This window comes from Bombus bifarius, unplaced genomic scaffold, assembly GCF_011952205.1.
Source record: "Bombus bifarius isolate JDL3187 unplaced genomic scaffold, Bbif_JDL3187 scf7180000008047, whole genome shotgun sequence".
Classification (NCBI taxonomy): domain Eukaryota; kingdom Metazoa; phylum Arthropoda; class Insecta; order Hymenoptera; family Apidae; genus Bombus; species Bombus bifarius.
The window spans coordinates 385,977-408,238 of NW_022884413.1; the positions used below are offsets into that span (position 1 = coordinate 385,977).

General features: G+C 38.7%; 1 protein-coding gene across 13 annotated transcripts in view; it reads right to left on the reverse strand.

The window, feature by feature from the left end:
• LOC117207984 (protein sprint) overlaps positions 1-22,262 on the reverse strand; it is a 157,133-nt gene continuing 134,871 nt past the window's right edge. For 11 of the 13 annotated variants that reach the window (XM_033448741.1, XM_033448740.1, XM_033448751.1 and 8 more), the window contains 13 exons: positions 20,248-20,432; positions 16,110-16,285; positions 15,809-15,904; positions 14,905-15,497; positions 13,231-13,933; positions 12,512-12,985; positions 11,758-11,902; positions 10,823-11,052; positions 2,386-2,846; positions 1,690-1,821; positions 1,301-1,543; positions 855-1,047; positions 1-417 (listed from right to left, as the gene is read on the reverse strand). In XM_033448741.1, coding sequence (XP_033304632.1) covers positions 314-417; positions 855-1,047; positions 1,301-1,543; positions 1,690-1,821; positions 2,386-2,846; positions 10,823-11,052; positions 11,758-11,902; positions 12,512-12,985; positions 13,231-13,933; positions 14,905-15,497; positions 15,809-15,904; positions 16,110-16,285; positions 20,248-20,432 — 3,735 coding nt within the window. In that variant the 3' untranslated portion in view covers positions 1-313. The remainder of the gene's footprint in view (positions 418-854; positions 1,048-1,300; positions 1,544-1,689; positions 1,822-2,385; positions 2,847-10,822; positions 11,053-11,757; positions 11,903-12,511; positions 12,986-13,230; positions 13,934-14,904; positions 15,498-15,808; positions 15,905-16,109; positions 16,286-20,247; positions 20,433-22,262) is intronic. The other 2 variants (XM_033448739.1, XM_033448747.1) reach the window with 1 other exon arrangement.

Consider the following 22,262-nt stretch of genomic DNA (forward strand, 5'->3'; position numbering starts at 1 on the left):
CTTAAATTAAACTTTGGTCGCTTTCAGTGGACTTTTTTTTCGTTTTTACGTCGATCGTTCGAAAGCTGTCTATACCTGGCAGTGTTCAAGTATATTCTAAGAGTTAGATTACCGAAGAGGTTTTTGTGCTGGAAATTGAAAAATTCGTTACGGACTTACATGTAAAATGTGTGAACAATGAGACGATCAAAAGGAAAACATGGTGCTAGCAACGAAACTAACAGTAAGAGTAGAGACAGGTGTTTCAGACTTGTTAGTTTCGCCACCACGAAACCGACATCGTTAACTCTACGAGGTTTGATGCTCGCGAGGCTTAAGAACTGGTCTTCGGCCAGGCTATCTTCGCGTCGATCCGCTTGTAAGCGAAAAGGCAGTGAGAGAGTTCTTGCGGACACTCGTGGTCACCGAGTAAGGTTTCTGTAAGAGAAAATAAAAAAAAATCTATGTAATATCTCTTTAATTTATATCACCGTGATAGCACAGGTTAGTAAATGGTAGTTTAATTATAACTGTTTTTTAATTGTTCGATGTTGCAATTCTGTAATTGCTTTTTAATCGTTCTTCAGCTATTTAGCTAATTTCTTAAGTATGTAAATTACCTGCTTAATAATTTATTTTGTGTGTATTTTTCATTAATACGTTATAAATCATATATGTAGTATCCTTAATTAAATGTTTGTAGACAAATTTTTTTTTAGCAAAGTTTGTACAAATTTTTATATTCTAAAAATTAATAAGCAAATAATCCATCTAACGATAGGAAGGAACACAATAACAGACGAATGTGTTAATAAAATTGAAATTTCTAACGATGACAATAGAAATTGTACAAATTTGGTAAAACTAGCGTTTACCTTCCCCTTGAACCAGTTTGAACAGTCCATAGTCCTGGGGGTTGGTGCATCTAATCTTATGTGCAAGAATGCGACAGATCTCTCTCGTGTTCATATTCGGTCGCACAGGCAACGTTCTGGTGTTCAGGGATCCATGCAGTTCATCTGGCACTAAGATTCGTAGTACGGATGAACAGTCTGGTGTTCCACAGCCCTGAAACATTCAAATAGCAATTGTTCAACATATACAGACATTTTTATTGATGTATTAATTTAATATATACTAATAGTATAACAGAATATTAATATTCAAATTATAAATAATAACACAGTATATCGATATATCTTCATTGAAATCTAAAGAAGATTAACACTTCTTAAAGTTGTATACTAACATTACACTAAAAAAACCATAGAAATTTGATAAATATAATGCTTCAGAGGCCAGCATCAGCCAAGTCACTTACATTTAAAGTGGACATCGTTCCCTGGCTGGACTTGAACGTCTTCAAAACGTGAACTGCGCTGGACAAGGTCGTCAGATAATATCCCCCTTCGCCAGTGAGAAGAGAGGGATGAAGCAAGCCCCACATGTACTCAGCCTCCACTTCAGCGTCCACAACTCTGCCACGAACCAACACCCAAACTAGAAGAGGAAGGAGGTCGTCGGCACCCAGCGCCAAATGTTTACCAGAATTTGCGTGTTTTACCTGAAAAGCCAATCGCAATAAGCCTTTAAAATTTGCTCCGAATACGATACACATTTATGAATATTACGATAAACATTTAAATTTCGTATCGAACAAGAAATCACATATTTATTTAAAAACGAGAAGGGGCTCGTAACGCGACTTACAGAGTTGAAAATTGCCGAAAAAGCTGCGAGAAGGTTTTCCAGCTTATCCAAAGGTGAATCCGCCTTCTGAAGACGATCGATGCACTTGAGGATTCGTTCCAAATTGGGCTCCGATGGGGGTATGATCTTTGGCTGTAAACAAAACTATTATTAATATTTATCGATTTTTATTTTAAGCTTAATCGCTTCGATGATATAAACTGTAATCTACTTTAAGAATTTGAGGCCTTCTAGCTACGTATTTCTAGATTCTGATTACTCTAATCTCTAATAGACGAAACTAGATATGCTAGGAAATCTGTATCGCGTATAAATAATTACAGTTAGACGAAGATTCGCTATTTTAAAAATCTGCCAAACAGCACTATAATCAAAGCCTATTTCTTCTGCTCTCTTTGAATCAGGAAATAAATCGAAATAAATAAAGTTACTAATCTCGAGTTTCACTTTATTCTCTTTCTCAAACCCTCCAGAGAGGGAGAAAAAAGCTCCCCTAATCGAGGGAAATGCAAAAGGAACTAAAATATTTAATCTCCTACTAAACTACAACAACTACGATCATACAAGGTAATAATAGCCTCTCCAAACTACCCCTACTGGTAAACTACCCTCACAGGAGGGACTACAAGAATAAACTCCATATTAGAACAACTCCCATTCGGCAGACAATGATCATTTCGACAAACGGTTACTAACTCGAACGCCGAGATCCTGAATGTGTTTCCCTTGGGCGTGTTGAATGCTCTCGGCGAGGGTTTGCAACGAACCGGTGGTCGCGTAATGATCCACAAACAGTCTGTAAACATGTTCCCTGAGCGGTCTGACCACCAGGTTCATCATCACGCCCTCCAAAATCGCGTCCAGATTCAAAAATTCATTCGCCTTCAGCTTCAATCTTTCCTTCTCCACTTCTTTCTCGAACTCCTTTTCGCCGTGTTTCACCAAATAGTTCTTCATTCCAGACATGAACTGTCTCATGTTTCTCATAACCACGTGCGGACTGGCTTCTTTCCCTTCTTTCGTGCATTGGATGAAATTATCGATATTCTGAGAGAAGGTGGTAGTTTTGTCAGCGGCTAGCTGCAAGGCGTACGATCTTATGCTGGAGCCTGTGCCTCCGTTGTCACGATTCCTGAGGGCTTGCAACCTCGGAGGAGCTGCGGGGCAAAGAAAAATTCGATTAGGTTCTTGGTTCTATTAATTGCAGGCTTTTATTCGAAGGGGGTGTTTATCGTTGGGTCATCAAATTCAAGCTTGTTATTAGTTTATTAAATTTTTTATCAAATACGGGGGTAGGCATCGATTAAAATAAATGGTCTTAGCGTGAACGATTTCTCCAAATTATTCGATATCTTTTATTGATTTTAAAACGGGGATGATCATTTTATTGCGCGTGGCTTCCAGTTTATTCGTTCTGATAGCAAGAAACGAAAGACCATCGATATAAACATTGACTAAAGCATCGATAAAGAGGAATAAACGTTGAAATAGCGATTTAAATAATAGATACTGAATAAAGAATGAACGTCGATAGAGGGATGCAAATACTCGTACTCCTAGTTCCATACTGTTATTTGATCACTACTGCTATTTAATTTTTTTTAATTCGATATCTTAGCAAATAGGCACGGTATCGCAAAGCGTTGTCTTATCAAAGGGGCGCCACTAATGATACATGGGATTTTGAACTAAGTGAAGTATGTTAAAGACATTGCAAACAGATTTTATCCGTACACTATACACATGCTTATAAAGATAGTAAATTGATCATCTCCCACTATCGGTTAACATCCATGCGATAATTTGTTGGAAAAAAAGCTCCTTAAGCTACGCAAACAAAATTTCTTTCGTGTTTTCCGATATAGAGCTCTTCCAATACGGTGTTCAAATATTTAAAGGTTCAGAAGAGAACGCATGTGTTCGTTGAAATTTCGAAAATTCAACATTTCGAATATTCGGACGTTTCTAAATTTAAAAACTTGAAATTTGAAATCGCCGCTTACTTTTACATATTGCGATACCATTTCGCAATCTCTTGCAAATGCACCGGAACCATTTGGAAATTCTCAGAAAGATATTCTTCTTCTTTACGACTTGCTCGCCCTTTTCCGTATGCACCTTTGTCGTGGTACGACTGGTCATCTTCTTCTTAATTTGCCAAATTTTCCAAAATTTTAGTTTGCACCGTTCCATGGTTCGCTATAATATCGTTGTTTTATATCCTCAACCCAGGAATCTTGGCTCGTAAACTCCAATCAAATCAAATACGCTGACAAGCTCGATTTTCCAGTTTTCTTCTTCGCAAGATTCAGATAGTTCGACTATTCACGATCTTTCTACAGTGTTACACGATAGCTCGATCGATAGATCCCTGCGAGTCTACTTCTCATTCGTATTTCTTCTTTCCGCCAATTGTACTCGCCGCTATCTGAGGCGAAGATCGATTAATTTGCGGAAATGTTCTGCGATCGAAGGACTTCTGTTCGAGGCAATTGGCTTATCAACTTCGCAACTCCATTGAAAATTATCGATGACGACGACACAGGGCAGCACGTTTAGACGTCTTCGAGATTCGTCGGCCGGTTATCTCGTCGACCCTGGAATCTTAAGGCCAGATATATGCACCCTCCTTTGGAAAAGCTTCTTCCACGAGGACTCTTTGTCGTTGTTTATCGTTGGAGAACGATCGACGGAAATTTCGTACGATTCTTTCGCGGGAGAATGGAAGAACGATGGTCACGAGAATCCTCTTCACGAGACAGAAATTTTTTTCAAAAATCGAAAATCGTTCGTGTAATCTTCGTACGTGCAACGAAGCTCGAACTCGATCAAAGATTTTGAACACTATTCTGTCAAACTTTTCGGAAATTTTTCGATCGATCGTCACTGTTCCTCGGAAAATTTTGAACGAAAAAACTGTGAAATAACGCGAAGAAACTTTGACGAACGCTGTATGCACCGATCGAAACTCAGCTCGAATCGTCAACAAAGCTCAGGATGATTCTCAGAGATCGAAGTCATCGAGCTCTGGGCTGGGTCCAATTCGATCCTCCACGAGGCTTCACCAACGCTGAATCGGCGAACACTGAACTATGGACAGCGCTATCGCGAAAAGGTAACCTCCGGGCTGCTTTGTATTGGTAGGGGGGCAAGTAATCAGCTTGCAAACGGAAGACATAGGTTGATGAATTTTGGCGATTGCTATCGTTACCGATAAATCCGGCCCTTTCCAACCCTTTAAACGTGAGCTAATACTCGAAGAAATTAAAAAGGTTCACAGACTCATACATTCATAGACGAAGACATACATTCACTGTTTTCATTGTCCTTCGAGCGTAAGCTTAACTATCGGAAAGTTTTAATTAGAGAGCTCCAAATTATCCATTAGGCGAAGCCTTTGTTGCGTTCTTTTTTGTGATTACAATTAGACTTCGGTTGTTTATGCATTTATGGGAAATATGTTTTTGCTTAAATATTCATTAAAATATGTTTTTGCATAAATATTCATTAAAACACGTTTTTGCACAAATATTCATTCACCGTGAACGAGCGATATAAAAATTTCGTTATAATTCTTCGTAGAAATATTTTTTACAGTCTTTAAAACCAGTGGAGAAACAACCCTTGTTACCTGGCCATTCGAAAAAGGAAGAAAATAGAGTATAAAATATCGGAAATAATTTGTCAAGAATCATCGCTGATAACTGTGTTCTATCGGACAACGAGTTACAGTTCAAAACCTGATTGTTCAAACACTGTCAGACGATTCGCAGCCTATTACCTACTCACGAAAACAAGCAAGTTCTAGCGACTTGTTTGTTACTACGTCGTATTACGTTAAGCGCTGGAAATGGATCGGCCACTGTTACACCGTGATCAATGTTTCCATATTGTTACGAACAAAATCTTTTCTTCGTAGATAAATATTGTTTCGTTGCAGAGGTAAACAGTTAAAGAAAAAGGAAAGCTTGTAGAACGTAACAAATTTTTCGAAGAATTCTACGAGAAATCATACGTCAACGACTGCACCTGCGCACGTTTTTGCGATTTTATATTTTTATGAAAATGATCGAAAAAGTAGGACCCAGACACGGAGATTCGTTTCGCCTATTAAACGTTATATCGGCTACTGTGTTTTCGATATTCAACACTTTCGCGTATCTTTGCGTATCGAATATTTAGCAGATTCCACGAATCTATCGAATATTCTGGAAACGACGAAACGATCGTTCAAATTATTCCCAGCGATTTTATTTTATAGCCGGCTATGAAACAACCCCTCGGATAACGCGGCATTTAAACTTAAGGGACGATTACGAGCAACGATGCGCAACATGCGAGTTTGCTGTTCCAACCAGTGACACCTCGTAAACTATTCCAATTTGTTGGCAAATCCAGCCATTATCGTTCGCCTTGTAGTTAGATACCGTTGTTCGTCATAAACCCTCGAAGATGAAAAGATATGTCGTAATATCGACACTTTGGAGAAACTTCGCAAGATTAAATTTACTTCGATTAAATTTATTTCTAAAGGACGAACGTCGTTGAACAGTATTTTACATTTCGTACAAACGATATCTTTCAAATTCTTCGCATAGCTTGTTCCGTATACCTGACGGATTTAATTGCGCGTTTGAGTTTTTCCGGGCTATTGTTAAAGCAATAAAGCGATATAGCAATAAAATTAGGTGTTGGATTCGTGCCAATTGCAGGACAGGATTTAATTTCTATTACGATCAATTATTATACCTGTTTTAATTGTTATGTTTTATTAATTTGTTTATAATTTAGGTCGTCTTAGATTTAGAAATTCGAGATCTATCGAGAATTAACACAATTTTCATTCGAAATTTTGCAATTCAAAACTATTACGACAATTAGAGAATACGCATTTGAAAAATATAAATTAAGACAATGTCGAGGCGTAGGAAATTCGAGGATTCGAAAAATATACGTTAGAAATTTTCTTTTATTCGAAATCTCTATTCTTATTGTTTTTTTCTTTTTTTATACTTTATATATTTTATCGGCTTTATCGTTGTTCGTTCAAATCGTTGCTCGAAAATTTCAAATGCACCGTAAAATAAATCGAACGTGAAAATTTCCATGGCCCCGTACGAATTAATTCTCGGAGGGGCCAGACAACGAGAACGTCGATACTCTCTTACAAAAGAAAACAGGGACAAAAGAGTACTCGGGGAGTAGACGAAGATAATTAACGACCGATGCTAGCCGCGCCGAGTGAAACGAACGCGTTTTCCATACGACAGATTACGTTTTCGATGCATCGTTTGCAACGTGAGTTTCTGTATTCACCGGCTGTTCACGTGCACGACTAACGATCGGCAGAATCGAGGTATCTGTCACGATTCAACTGTACCGTATTACAAATTGCTACTGCATCTGCCAACTCCATTTATCTTTATTATGATTTTATAATAGATCGACCACGTCTTGTCGTGTTGCGTTTTTATTTCCGTCTTTTTCTCTTCTTTTTCCAATGGTCTTTTTTATATCTCAGCATCGATAGCAGAAGCTACTTGTTGATTTTATATAAAATACTTGCTTCGTTCCCTCTGTTGTGTGTAGTAAAGCACGAAGGATGCTCGTGTTTTATCTACTGTTTTTCTTATTTTGATATTGCTAATTAAATATTAACGCGCTTTGGTGCTCGATGGAGATAATTTTGTTTAGACGGTCTTTATTATGGGATAGTAAAATAATCTCTCTCTTTTTTTTTTTGTTATAGAAAAAACGATTCTTACTTTGCGATGATAGTTTCTTCCGTCGTTCTTTATGGAGACTCGTTTTAATCTAATTATAGTTAATTACGCGCTGGATTTCTACGTTTCTTTCGCAAGCGCTTGACACAGTGACTTCACAATTTCGATGATCCACATCTAGGCGAGATAATTTCGCGAAGAAATGGGGTAACGTGGACGAGATTGAAACGTAGCACGGTGTCACATGCTCAACAAGGCCATTAGGCCTTTAGAAACAGTAATCAGGTAAACGAAACATTCTGCATGCCACAGTTATCGAAATAATAATCAGACAGAAACGGAATAGTCGCCTCTGATATACATCCGACGATAATCACTCCAAAACCTCGATATAAAAATCCTCCTAAATTAGCGCTCGAAACCTTATTCCGTTGTAACACTTCGAACCGTCATTCTGTTCGATTTCTATAATAAAAATCCCATTATCATATACGAAGTTCAATTTCTTCATTTTATTCGTGAAACGTTCGAACTGCGACGCGAGGAGATCACCGGCGATCTATCTATTTCGTGATTTCTCGTGTCTCCGACGTGACAACGGTAACGAATTTTTACAAAGACAGACGTGCCCAAGGCGGTGATAATCGTATCGCGATGAACGCATGTATCGCGGGATAATAAAATGATTTCCGCCATGTGTGTTACGTTGACACCGAAGATAAAACGTTTCTATTTTAACTGATGCGTTTGTTGCGTGTGCCACTAGCGATTTCTCTTGTCACAAAACTGTGAACAGTAAATAAAGGACGAAGTTTATTTCATACTCTTCCTTTTATTTTATTTCTACATTTTTTTACTTCTAATTTACTGAGGAGTAAATTTTGCATTTCGAACAGTGTCCGAGAGGATTGGAATTTAGTCAAAAATGATGAATCATTTTTGCTAATAAAGTAAATATCTTATCATTACAATTAAATAAATATTATTGTTCTATAATTATAGCATTGCAAGTATATTATTGTAAAATATTTACGATCTTTTTATCAATTACAATATTCGCAATTTAATTATAAATTGCAAGCATCGTCGATAAAATCGTAAAATTACAACAAAAGAAATTTTCACTGAACGAGAGAACAATAATCCTCGACTCTGCTTTCGATGAAAAGGAAATTCGTCGATCTTCGGTATCTTTCTCTTCGTGAAGTTTTATTTTATTTCTTTCTTCCTTGTAAAAGGAAGCTCAACAATTTTTAACACCTTCAGATCGTCCTTGTATCAAGACAATAATTACAAATGTACAACATAAAATCCAAGAAGAAACGTAAGAGAATTACATGTTTCTCAACTTGAGGAGGATATGCATCGGTAGTGTTCTTTCTTTGCTTTCTGTAATTATTGAGATTTTCCATTTACGTTGCTTGTCCATTGATAGAATAAAATAATAAAGAGACAGTACGTAAAAGCATCGACTGGAATTAATAATTAATGATTAGTAAATTAAGGGTGCAACGTGCACTTTGCGAGTTATAGGTTCTACCTGAGTTTGAGCCTCTTTATCGCACTTCTATTGTGCATCGTAAACTACCGTTTGGAAGGAGTCGGCATCGTGACGTTTCCATGGGAAGGAAGTGTTTGAGGATCGATGGAAAATTTTGGAAGTTTGCTCGGAATTAACAATTGATGATTAGTAAATTAAGGGTGCAACGTGCACTTTGCGAGTTATCGGTTCTACCTGAGTTTGAGCCTCTTTATCGCACTTCTATTGTGCATCGTAAACTACCGTTTGAAAGGAGTCGGCATCGTGACTTTTCCATGGGAAGGAAGTGTTTGAGGATCGATGGAAAATTTTGGAAGTTTGCTCGTAGTCGCAGGAAAATTGCGCGTCAAGACCGAAATCCTAACAACGGAAAAGTTACGTTCTATTCGTTCGTTATTGTTATTCATACAGAGTTGGATGACGAAAGCTTACAGTTTGTCTGTATAGATCAATTAATTCCAGTTTTAATCTATTAATTATGCAAGAGTGTTCATAAATATTCATGCTTATGCATATTTAATCTGCTTAGTTTCTTGCTTTGAAATTCCTTGGTCTAATATCCTAATTTACTAATTTATATATTTTTTCGATTATCGAGTATTCTGACCTTTGTAACGTGTCAGCTATTTGATCTCTGAACTTCCCTATTTTTTTCTCCAAATATATTTATATACATTTTATAAACTATCAAACATATTCGAGCTACCAAGTTTTTAAAGGGACGAACTTTCTACTCTTCCAATTTTCTACAACCTTCTAATTTTTCGATTCCTCAATTTCCTATTTTAAACCTCTAATATCGCAATATTTCCATATTTCTATTGAAATAAAAAATTTCTCCATTTCCAAATCTTCTATCTTGTTCTTCTAATTCTCTCATTTCTAACGTGTCAATTCGTATATTCGCAAACTTTCGAATTTACTGTAACTGTTTAGCCTCCTATCCTTTTTACTTTCATTCTGCAAACGTTTGAATCTTCTATTTTGTCCATAGCCAGATATCGAGTCCTTTTAAAACCCATCGATAAACATCGACACCAGCATTTCCTGTTCGACAAACGACATGCGTCGCAGACAAAGATCATCTCGAAACGATCATCAACCTCTTATCCTCTTATCTCCACCTCCAGACGAGAAACCAGCGCAATCATCAGCATATAACATCACACGCATTATCCATCTAGCGTTGGATAGAACGATCGACGAAATCAGAGCGCGTGTAACGTGACCGCGTTTACTCCGACAATCTCTTGTTAAAGCGGTTCTTTTTCTCTTTAGAATCGGTTGTCGTTGCAACGTCATAATCCATTCGGAAGCTCCTTTTATTCGCGATAGTCGACACAATGGTACGCTTCTCCTATGACACATCTCGCTATTGCCTTCCTCTCGGTCTTCAGCTATCGATCGGTCACGACTCTGTCATCCACGACTCGTGACCTTCTGGATACGATTTCCGATACACTTGCGCCATGCATTGGCAATGCACTTCGATGGATCTTTGACTATGAGTCATCCGATACTGACAGTTGTCGATAAATCGCCGTATAAATATGTTTTATACGTATGTTCCAGTTCTACGTTCTACATGCGTGCTCCAGTTCGGCTAGCATACTTTGTTTATGCGAAATAAACACTCTTTAATACATACTAATAGTACTATGGACGATTGAAGAGTACCAAGTTTGTATCGAACAAATAAAATTGAAAGATATGTTATATATGCTATAAAAAAGAATAAAATAATCTTCGGAATTTCACGGTGGTGTATTTTCAAAATCTCTATCTTTTGTTCTTTTATTTTTCCATCTGTTTTTAAATGTTTGCTATTGTCTTCTAGAGCAAGAAAGAGAATATAAGCTCGTACACTTACAGAGAAGAGGGTCCAGTCGTTCTTTGAAGCTCTTGTTCCTCTTCATCCTCTCCACGTCGCTTTCGTCCGTCTCCAATGGCGTCTCCCACTCGGAAGAGTCATAAGTTTGGTCCTTCCTGGTGTCTCCAGCCTCCTCTCTTTCGTTCCTCTTCTCGACGTTGTCGTACGAGGAGTTCCTGTCGCTGTAAAGCGACTCCGACGTGTCTGGCGGTTTCAACAGCTCTGGGTACCTATTGGACACACGTAAAAATCACTAATAATTATTTTAAACAATTTACAGTCGCGTCATTGATTGTTTCCAGGTATTTTTATAGTACAGTAACATTCGGTAATTTTTCTGCAGTTCTTTTCCCAAAAATTACTCGGCTTCGTTAGAAATGAATTTCTTTTAAGCAGATCCCATTAAAAATTATTAAAAATACTCTAACTAAAATTTGAAGATGGAAAGATACGTGTAAGTTTATTGCTAAAACTGTTAATTAATAGACTGCGAGTGTTTCTGCGTTTTTGGGAAATTTAAGATTCCAAAAATCTACAGAGTGCGTACAATATGCAAAGATACGTGTAATATTTAAAGCGTAGACCACTCAGTATGATGTTTAGTAGATTTCTATTAAAGTAAATTCCATTTCTTTCATTGTGTTCATAAAAATATAAAATCGAATAAACATTCGCAGTCTAGTAATTAATATTTTTTCTTTAACACTCGTAAAGTGATTCCAATTGGCTAGACTTTTAATTAGCTTTTATTGATCGACGCAAATTGTTGGAAAATGGACTTTTATCTCCTTATAGCAGCAATCCCTTAGATGTAAGAAATATGTTTCCCTCGTCCGAATTTAAACAGCTTTGTTTGATTCATTATCGACACTATTGATGACTGTAAATAACAAGAAATAGTGGCAAATTGTGAATGATGTCGGCTGGGAACTTACCGTTGGAGGATGATACTCTGAACGGTCAAAGTGTTCCCAACAACGTCCCTGTCACACTCCTCGTCCGGAAACTTTCTGGCCACGTTGTCGCCCTCGTAATCCGCGTCACAGTCGTAGTCCGGATCGCAGTCGTCCCCTTCGTTGCCTGAACAAATATTATCAAATGTCGTTATCGTTGCCCCTATCGACCTATCCTCTATATTCATCGTTTATAAAGAAAGAAAATCGATTTTTCAATGAATTTCGCGCACAGCTTGCGCATCTACATGCGTGCATTTGGTTGACTATTCGAACAGAATACAATTCTTATATAACAGAAGAGAACGTGCTGATTTATCGGAAGCTTGTTTAAACTTTCTCAAATAGAGATTAGATTATGCGAATCGTTAGATTCATCGCGACATGATTTGCTGATGTTATGTAAAGATTGGACAAGAGATTCGATCGTATCTTTCGTTTCAAGTTGCTTGTTGGTTGCTATATTATGATGTATTATCGATGTGTTTGATGTAACGACACGATGTCGGATTCGCTGATTCGAAAAGAAATCGTGTATGTGTGCACTACGACTTCAACAAGGTGTTAGATTCTTCGCTCGTGTCTTTCGATACGATCTTTTTCCTCGTTCACCTCAAAATTATTTAAAAGATCAACGAAGCGATAATTTAACGATAGGTCTCCAACTACAGAGATCGTCGCTTTTCACAAAATCATAAATAACGAAATATATAACGAATAAGAAATCGTATCACACCAATAAATTCCCAGCTGGAGTCCACGGCCCAGGAAGTGTCGTTGAACACCTTGGTCCTGATCTTTGGTGGTTGTACTGGCTTGGCACGTGGAATCTTCTTGGTCTCTTTGGTGCCGAGTCTCTTGGCCAAATTATCCACGGAAGACGAGATCAGAGGCGTCTTATCTTCCGTTTCTTCCGATTCCTCCCAGTCGATCGGATGCAGCTGATTAGAATTTGCACCTACTGGGTTTTGTAGCCACCCTGGTTCGCTGTGTCGATATTTATTCGTTGCTGGGTTGTTCCTAGGTCGTCTTCTTGGTATTATCGCCGCGCTCTGCGCGATAGCGTCCGCTGGCTCCGCGTAAAACGGACTACCCTGCTTCGACTCTGGTGTCAGGGGGCTGTTGCTCTCTGATTTGGCCAGCATTAAGCCTAATTTGTTCCTGGGAGGTGTCACTGTGCTGGGACTGTTCAAGGAATTCGCGCTACCTGCTTGGTAAACGATAATTTTGAATTAGTGGCAGTGGATAAGCGAAAGTCGCTGAACAATTTGCTTCTTATTTATTGATATATCCAATTTCGAAACTACAGATTTTTATGCACTTTTATATTCTTAAATTCGATGAATTCAAACAGAAATTTGTTTCACCTACCAATTATTATAATGTACAAATATTATATAATACTACGATATATAAATTCTGCCAAATAAACCCGATTCTGCACTAAATACTCACAGACTCGAGATAACAGATCAGGTCTCCTGCCCATTCCTGTTTCTTCCGGCGATCCATTGCTCTGCTCCACAGGCTTCGCCTCCTGAGCAGGCTTAAAGCTGCTAAACTCGGGACTGGTCATCTCCTTGTAACTCAATTTCTCATTACCGATCGACTTGTCGTTTCTCACGATCATCCTGTCGTTCCTCACTATCAACTGCTCGCTCGTTGGTAGTCGTTCGTTGAAATTTCTCTCGGAATTTGCATTTGCAACTCTGTCTGGGACCATCAGTCGATCGTTCGAGTTCCTCAGTCGGTCCTGAGGGTTCGCTGGTCCATCATTCCTGGCCAGTTTGTCGTTGGGAGACCACGTGGAATGGTTCGACTGATCGGTAGTATTCCAAATATCCTCGTAGTCCGAAATCTTATCTCCAGGTGAACTTCGATAGTACGACTCCAAAATGTCAGATTCTTGGTAGTGTTGCGAGTTCTTTCGAGCTTCTCGGTCTCGTCTTCGTTTCGATTTGCTCGTACTGGATGGCGTAGTTGGTGAAAGAACGTTGGGCGTCTTGACGCCTGTGTTTGGGACTAGTTTTGACATTGGGGAGAGTATCGGCGTCGTCGGAGACAAGGGTGACTTTACGGAGAAGTTTGAGGTCAGAGACTTGTTCGACGTGGCGCTCTGTGGGCTCAATAGAGAAGTGTTGGGGTCCGATGGGGTGTTCTGAAAGAGAAAGACAAAGAGTCAGTGATTTAATTTTATTATTGTTCGATTGGAAATCAGTGGATTTTGAACAGAGTGTAGAGAATCGATAGAGCAGCAATATTTCTAGAATTTTCTGAATTAACAGTGAATAAAGAATGCAGAGTTAATAGAGAAATTGATTGCACCGTAGGTAAGGAAAATAAAACACATATTCAACACTTAGCCAACCGAACGGGGAGATCTCCCCTCTGTGAAGCACATCGTTGCGTGACCGAACCGGGAGATCTCTCTGTTTGACTTTGACGACGCGTTTTCCTTCTTTGTTGTTGTTATTATCAGTTATTGTTTACCTGGAATTGTTCCCAATCAATTGCGACACTTTTTCCGCTTCTATGAAGTACAGTATGTAATAAAATACACCAATTTAGTGGTGTTAAAATTAATTAAAAAGTTATGACTAAATAAAGTTATAACCGAACGATACCACGCTGTAAAAAAATATTAAAATGCATTATGAATGTTTAATTTCACGCTATTTATCTTTAGTCATCTTTAATGTTTTGAATTTTACCTATATTTTTGTATACTTTTAATTTGATATTTTGCATAAATAATATGTGAATAATATGTAAAGAAAATCATTACCGCAAAATATAATTGACCAGTTAAATAATTTTTAGACTTCTTTGTTTTTCAAGTAGTGAATATTAGTCCTCGTTGCTTGGAAAAATGCACAGTGGACAGCGTACAGATTGGCTTGTCCAGTGCGATGAGAAGCGTATAGCTCGTTCTGCGCGCGGTTGGCTAAGTGTTAAGATAAATCGCTAAACATTCTATAACACAATTGACGAATAACAATTTCCTAATTTAATCACAGATATTAAATCATTCCGTCTTCTAAGCCGCGATCTCATCGGATCCATCATCATCGTCAACCCTAATACCAAACTTCCAATCTCTAATCTTCCAAACTATTCTCAAATAATTACCTGAGAGCTACCGACATCATTCGAGTGATTGACATTGAACGTCACGGTGGTAGTAACGCTGAAATTATTCTGATTCGGGCCAATCGCTGGTTTCGCCCATCTCGGAGGCGGCGGAGGTGGCGTTTTCACGTTCTGTCCCACAGAATGATTCTCCGCTATGATATTTCTTATCTCAGGTAGTACAGGGGACGTGGTGCAGGACAGATTATTGAACGTCGACACGTTTTGATGGAAATTCATCATGGAAGTGCTGACAGAGGAGAATCTGGTCCTGGACAGTTCGACCATCGTCGATTTCGAAGTCTCTGCCATGGTTTTCGACTCGAAGCTGACTTTGGTGTCCTGGACAGGACTCAGCACGTTACTCTCCACGTTGTGAACCACGGGTGAAGGGCAACGAACGCTCTGCACCAGATTAGGGGAGATTAATTTCTGAGACAGTTTGTCGCCTGGTGAGATCTTCTCTTTCTTCAGGTCCAAAGGCTCGTTGAAGGTTGTCAAATTCAAGGTGTTTGGTGGCGTTGGACGAGGCTGTCGAGGCAACGACGACGCGAATGTGGTTGTCGTCAAGGCGCCTGTAGGCGACGAGCTTCCTGCATACGAAAATAAGGCGATGCGGGATTATTTTTGGTGCGTGAATAGTTTTTATTTTTGTTCTCTGGAGATTCTGGTCCCCGAAGGTTCATTGAGTAAGAGGCAGAAGGAAAGTTATGGCTGGATGAGGATTGTAGGTGGGTAGGTTTCTTGGTTTGGCGTTCGATTTGGTGAAGTCGTGAAATTTGTCTTTATTGTTGTGTGTTAATATTGTCATTGTTTTCGTATATTAGTATGCTGACGTAAACGAAAGGTTGTTATTAAAGCAAACTTCTAATTTGGTAATTCGATTGTATATTCAGTCACTCACGGGTATCATGCGACGAGATTGGCGCCAAATTCAACACGATACTCTCCGTCGTCGGCGTATGAATATTGTTATTGTTGTTATTCAAATTATTGTTACCTGAAATAAACAATACCAAATACTCATTCCGGTGTAAGAAAAACGCATTCGATAAAAAAGAAGCTATTAATTCTTATTTCTCTTAGCAGAACGAAAAACTACATACAATTATAATTTCTTCCCATAAGCAAATTAAAAGATCCAGTTAAGTTGAGACATAAAAATGAAGTAAAAAAAGCCAATGAAACTCTCTACTCCGACTTACCACCCCGGAAACTGCTTAAGCTAGACGTGTTGCTGCTGCTGCTCTCCGGTGGTTTCGGATTCGCCATCGGGTATCTCCAGAATTCCTGACCCAGAAGCGCCAGGGAGGAGAGCTGCTGCCTATTCTTGGCCTCGCGCATCGCCCTTGGCAGTGTCAATTGGACCGGCAATTCGTCACTGCTCCGACCAAGGGAAACAGATAAATCAGAGCGAATTAGCGGTCGAGAGGCTCGTCCGAAGCTAATCGAGACGGTAATATAAATGATTCGTTAATCGCACAACACGGTGGAGTCGAGGAAAAGATTTTGATATAACGGGAGATACTTGGAAGTGCGCATCAATTAACCCTAATAATTGCCAATCCCTTTCATTCTTTTTTATTACATAATTTAGTAGATTGAAGTTGGTTTTCACTGAATGATTTTAATTGAAATATATATTTTGAAATACCAAATAAATAGGTATACCGGTACATTTAAAAAAATATATATATGTGTGTGTGTGTGTGTGTGTGTGTTCGTATGTATCGTTAAAAAATAAATACAGATATATTGTATTTATGCAATAAAAACATTCACGGGTCATTCACGTAGGTTCTTACACTCTTGGAATGGACTATTGTCGGAGAAAGTTAACTTTGACAAGTGCTACGTTTGAAAATTGACCAATCTGAATTTGCAAATCTAGAAATCTGAAAACGGTATATCGCAGGATCAAACCTGATCGAACCTGTTACGTCCGGTGACTCTACACAAATCAGGCCCCACACCGCGTGCAAGGTGGCAGCCAGATGTCTGCACACCCTTATTGTATAGTCTTCAACAGTCTTAAGGACTCACCATAAATCTTGGCATTTTCATAGTTAAAGTATTTTCCGCTAGCAACTTTTTCTCGGGGATGGCTAAGACCCTTCCTAGTCCGTCAACCTTCTTATTATCCAATCAGAAGCAATGCCTATTGCCCTCACTTTCCTAGCCAAAATTGTCATCAATAAATCCGATGGTCTCGTGCGCTAGACACACCCATCACTAGCTTTCCTCTGCCACAGCATCGTCACTGAACTTCACTGATTTCCCATCTTTGGAACAGTCAACATCTCTTGACCGGATTTCCACCCTTAGATCAGTCACCTACTTAACTTATACATACGCACCAGCGTAACTATCTTCTTTACAAAGTTGTTGGAATAAACTGTAATGTGTAACTTGTTATATCAGCGTCATGTTTAATTCAACCATCTCTGTTATCCTAACCGAAATAGGGGATCGATCATTTCGTGTCGTCGACCGTCTAATCGTAACGGGAATTTACGACTTCCGTTGACGTGCTTCCTCGCGATCGCGTCTGTCCGCGAGTGGTCGAAACAGTCGGAGAAGGTTAACTTGCACAATTGCTACGTTTGAAAATTGACCAATCTGAATTTGCAAATCCAGAAATCTCAAAACGGTATATCACAGGATCAAACACGTATCTACCGATTGAACCATTAAATGCACTGAATCTATCACACGTGCAGGTGTACATATAATTTCACCACGACTGTGCTCGCTTTCAAGATTCCAGTGGTTACCACAAGCGACCATAATCTAGCAATTAACCAGTCTGTCCGACCTAGTAAACGCAAATTGAACAATCAACGATCTAATGACAGTTATTATACGCGCGGTTCGTTTACAAAACGTCGCTGCCACCCTCTAATCATCGCACCAGACTTGAAACGAAACAAGAAACAGGGGAAAAATGTAGAAGCAAGCAAAAATGGGCAGCTCGGTACGATTACCGTGTTATCGGATCGGATCGGCGGAACGATAGGAGGTAAACGGCTGGAACGCTCATGAATCATTAATCGGGATCGTTAAAAGGAAAAACGGCGCGTTGATTATCACGAAAACCGGGGCTTACGACGCTAACAGTGCGAACCTGGCTTTCCAGAGCTCCCATTAGCCGCCTAAATTATCTCTGAACACGATCCGGCTGCGACTTTCACCTCGCGTATCGAGTCTGCCTGCACTCGCATACTCGAGGAATTCGATAAATTATGCAACGCTACCGATCGCCACCGACTACATTTGCTGGCTAATCATCGATACGATCTTTCTTTTGGATTCTGTTTCGCTGGAACGTGGACTCGGTCTTGTGATCCCATTTTGGTCGCGATCGTTTGTGGATGGTCTTTCAGAGTCATCAGGAGATCCGATCGAAGAGACGATTAAACGACCAGAAATAAACTTATTTATTAGAGAGAACCGAAGCAAATCCGAAAAATACAAGATCGTCGGGAAGATACTAATACCTCTGGGATACTATTATTTCGTTTGAAACTTTGTGACGCGAAGAATATATATGTCGGAGATGAAAGAACATCAGGACCTTTCTTTTGGAATTTTTGGGAAAATCCCCAATACTTTAGTCTAAGAATTTTTATCATAGTTGTACTTAAATAATAAAGCTTAGAAGTAGTTGTTTATGATTTAATCCGTTTATGTTTGCCCGAGACTCATGGCTTGAGCTCGAAGTGACACATCTGGTCGCTAAACGTAGCCACGGTCACGGGATGGACGTTTTTACCTAACAGAGGCATGGAGTAGTTGTATAGTAGTTGGAGTATAGTTCCACTTGTACTGTGGACAAGTTGAGTTACACTTGAATTGTGAACAAATAAGTTCAGGTCGACTTGGACTTTGGAAGAAAACGCATTTGCTATGCCGTTGACCGTGTATTCGTTATTGAACCTAAGATTATTGTCATTAACATCTCGAGTATCTAATCGCCACGGTTAATTGTCAAATTGTGTGATAATCATATTTGTACAATTAACTATTATCTATATTGTATAATAACAATAGCTAATCCAAATGAAGATTCGTTAAACGCCCCTAATCCCAATGATAACTTGACATATATATATATATGTCTTAATATTATTTGTATGTTAGAAGAACCTGGTGAATTACGAATAATACAAGCAAACCTTTTTTCATCCATGTTGTTGCTTTTCCATGAGTTCAAGGTAAAGGTGGCGCGATCAATGTATCGCAGGGACGAATGTACAATTCTAATCTAATTTTTCATTCATTTATGTACGGCGCTGTATAGTTTCACCGAGAAGAGAAGTTTCTGAGAAAAGTTAAACTATCGGTTGCAGGTAATTAGACGAACGAGAGGAAATAAAGTAGGCGAAGAAAACGTTACATTGAACTTCCTTGCTTTCCATTATCTGCTGGAACATGCACGTTGGAAATTTCACTTTTACTCCGTTTAGCGGCAGCTATCGTATCTAACGTTCGGTAATTTGCCTTTTATGATATCTTCTCACGCATATTCTCTTTGTAGTTTCACGTATTTTGTCACACAGTGTTCTCCGGCCTTTTCTAATTACTTTATCATCGATTTGTTACTTTACTTACATCCTATATACCTTACAACGTAAAAGACTGAATAAACTAAAATTTGCAACGAGTAAAGTACGAGGTAATTCAACCGAGTGCCGTGATACTTTTGACCGACAGCGTATATATAATATTCCTATCATTTGTCTATACTAATTTGTTACATCTTATATACCTTACAACGTAAAAGACTAAATAAACTAAAATTTGCTAGAATCCTTCAACGACTGAAGTACGAGCTAATTCAACCGAGTGCCGTGATACTTTTGACCAACAGCGTATATATAATATTCCTATCATTTATCTATATTTAATTTGTTATTTCACTTACATCCTACATACCTTACAACGTAAAAGACTGAATAAACTAAAATTTGCAACGAGTAAAGTACGAGCTAATTTAACCGAGTGTCATGATACTTTTGACCAACAGCGTATATATAATATTCCTATCATTTATCTATACTCTCTTATCTCTCTATAATCGGTTCTTATCTATAATCGTATAAAATTTCAATATCATTTTTCAATGACAATGAAACAACTATAAAAACATGCTGCCTCGCAACCTCGAAAGAGGAAAAGTCCTTGCAGAGATGGGAAGATTCGATCAAGTAGAATTTTCATAGGAGACGAGAAGGAGATCGTGGTAAATAAATGGCAAGGAAAGGAAGTTGTGATAGCGCAGGTAGTAGAGTAGTAGATGGTATCCGGTCGAGTAGAAGGCGAACACGAAGAGAGGCCACTCACCAACACTGAGAATAGTGGGCGATCAGCGAGGGGATGTTGTCGAACCTGTTCTCGCTGGTCTCCAAGCTCAGCTTCCCCTTGTTGGCTTGGATCAGGTAGTGCTCGATGTACGGTCCCTTTCCTGGTGGCAGCCGCACGGACAGGGCCATCGTGTCGCTCTGACTTGACTGGCGGACTACGAAGTTCTGGAAACATCAAGAGGAGATCGGAATTATACAAATTATTCAACGATTTAGGTGAAATTTCAGGATTTCGCTGATTTACGAATTATAAGAACGTCGAGTATTTATTATTTATTCGAAGAAGTTTTTTAGTGGTCAAAAGGTACTGTTTTTTTGCGATTTGTATATTACGCGTTATTTTTAAAAATATATTTCTTGCGTTTATAATTTTGCAAATATTATCTATTCTTTTGTCGACAAATTGATATAGCGGAAGGAAATAGCAAACGTAACGATGAAAAGTTAGAAATTGTGAAAATAATGGTACGCAGAAGAGACTGACCGTAACCTAGGAAACTTATTTTCTCGCAAATAATCCGCTTACGTTCTATTTCCAGAGAGACGTATATTTAATCACGGGAAACCTTGGACTTTAACAAACACGGGTTCTTCAAACTCAAACACGTTTAGTGACAGAAATAACAGAAAATTAAATCGCTGAAAGTTGTTGAATCTTCGATAATACAAAATCCTTGAGTCGTAAAGTCTGTCACAGAAGAAAACCTACAAAGATAATCTAATAGTCAGGTACCCGTTCTTAACGCTCGTACTGGATGCACATTTGCTCATCATATTATCATCTCGAATTAATGACATTCCTACGTTACTTAGAATCATCGCGAATGAAAAGTTATTTATAACTATCTCACGAGACAAAAATACGATAAGTACATCCTCGTTGGTTTTTAGATTTTAAGGGTTAAAAGAAAATTGCAATCCTGCTCGAAAATAACGATACTCTTCTTGTCGCTCCATTTCCTCTCTTTCTATCGTACTTAAACCTTTCTTTCCACGGAAATACAGTTGAGACAAAAAGGAAGAACACAAAAGGCGAGAGACACTTATTATTATCCAGCGGTTTCCTCATTCCTATTACGCTCCATAAATTTCCTGCAAGCAGCCAAATCCTCGTGTCTCGGGGAAAGAATAACTGCTTTTGCTCGAGAGAAAAAGGAAACCGAGGCGAGACACCGCGTAGTACCGCGACAGACAAAACACCTTGCATAATTCCGCGACATTTCCAGCCGGAAATCTACGTCCGCGTCGATAGAACGTCGACTTCTCGCGACTGACGTTTGGAAGAGCAAGAGAGGACAAAGCGGATAAGAAAGACAGGAAGAGCTTCTTTATGCTCGACCCGTTTCCATCTCTGCTCATTTTCTTTCCTTTTTCGGTTGAACAAAAAACTCCCTCACAGAGGCACAGTTTGTTTTAATCTTAGAATCCGTGCTTTTCCCTTCATTTTCGTTTCTTTTCTTCTCCTTTCTTTCTCTTTCCTTTTCTTCCCTGTTTTCGGGGGAAATGGAATCTGGGTGAAGCTGCAGGTTTGATTTCTTGGTTCGGGTATTTTTAATTCCTATACGGTTCTCGAATTCCCTGTGTCTCGAGCTCTTCCTAGTTTCAGTCGAAGAAAAGATTCTTAATGTTCTAAAGAAGATACCACGTTACCACGAATAAAATTGAGACGAAATTGAAGAAATTCTTCCAACGATGGAAAACGTATTTTCAAAAATATTTTATAACTCGCTGGCAAAATTCCTATTGTTTCTTTCGCAGATCAAATCGATCTACATCTAAAATCTAGTTACCAGTTGTCAAATTAATTTCCAAAGAATTTTCAATCTTCATATCGTTACGATCTTTTATCTCAAAATAAAACTAGCCTCAGAGATCCCACAAAAAAAAGAGCGAAATACTTTCAAATATCGATTCTTTGCTTTTTTCTGAAACTTTAGCGCTCATTCCATTCTCAATCATATACTCGACAGTTGTATCCATCCACGAATCACCGCC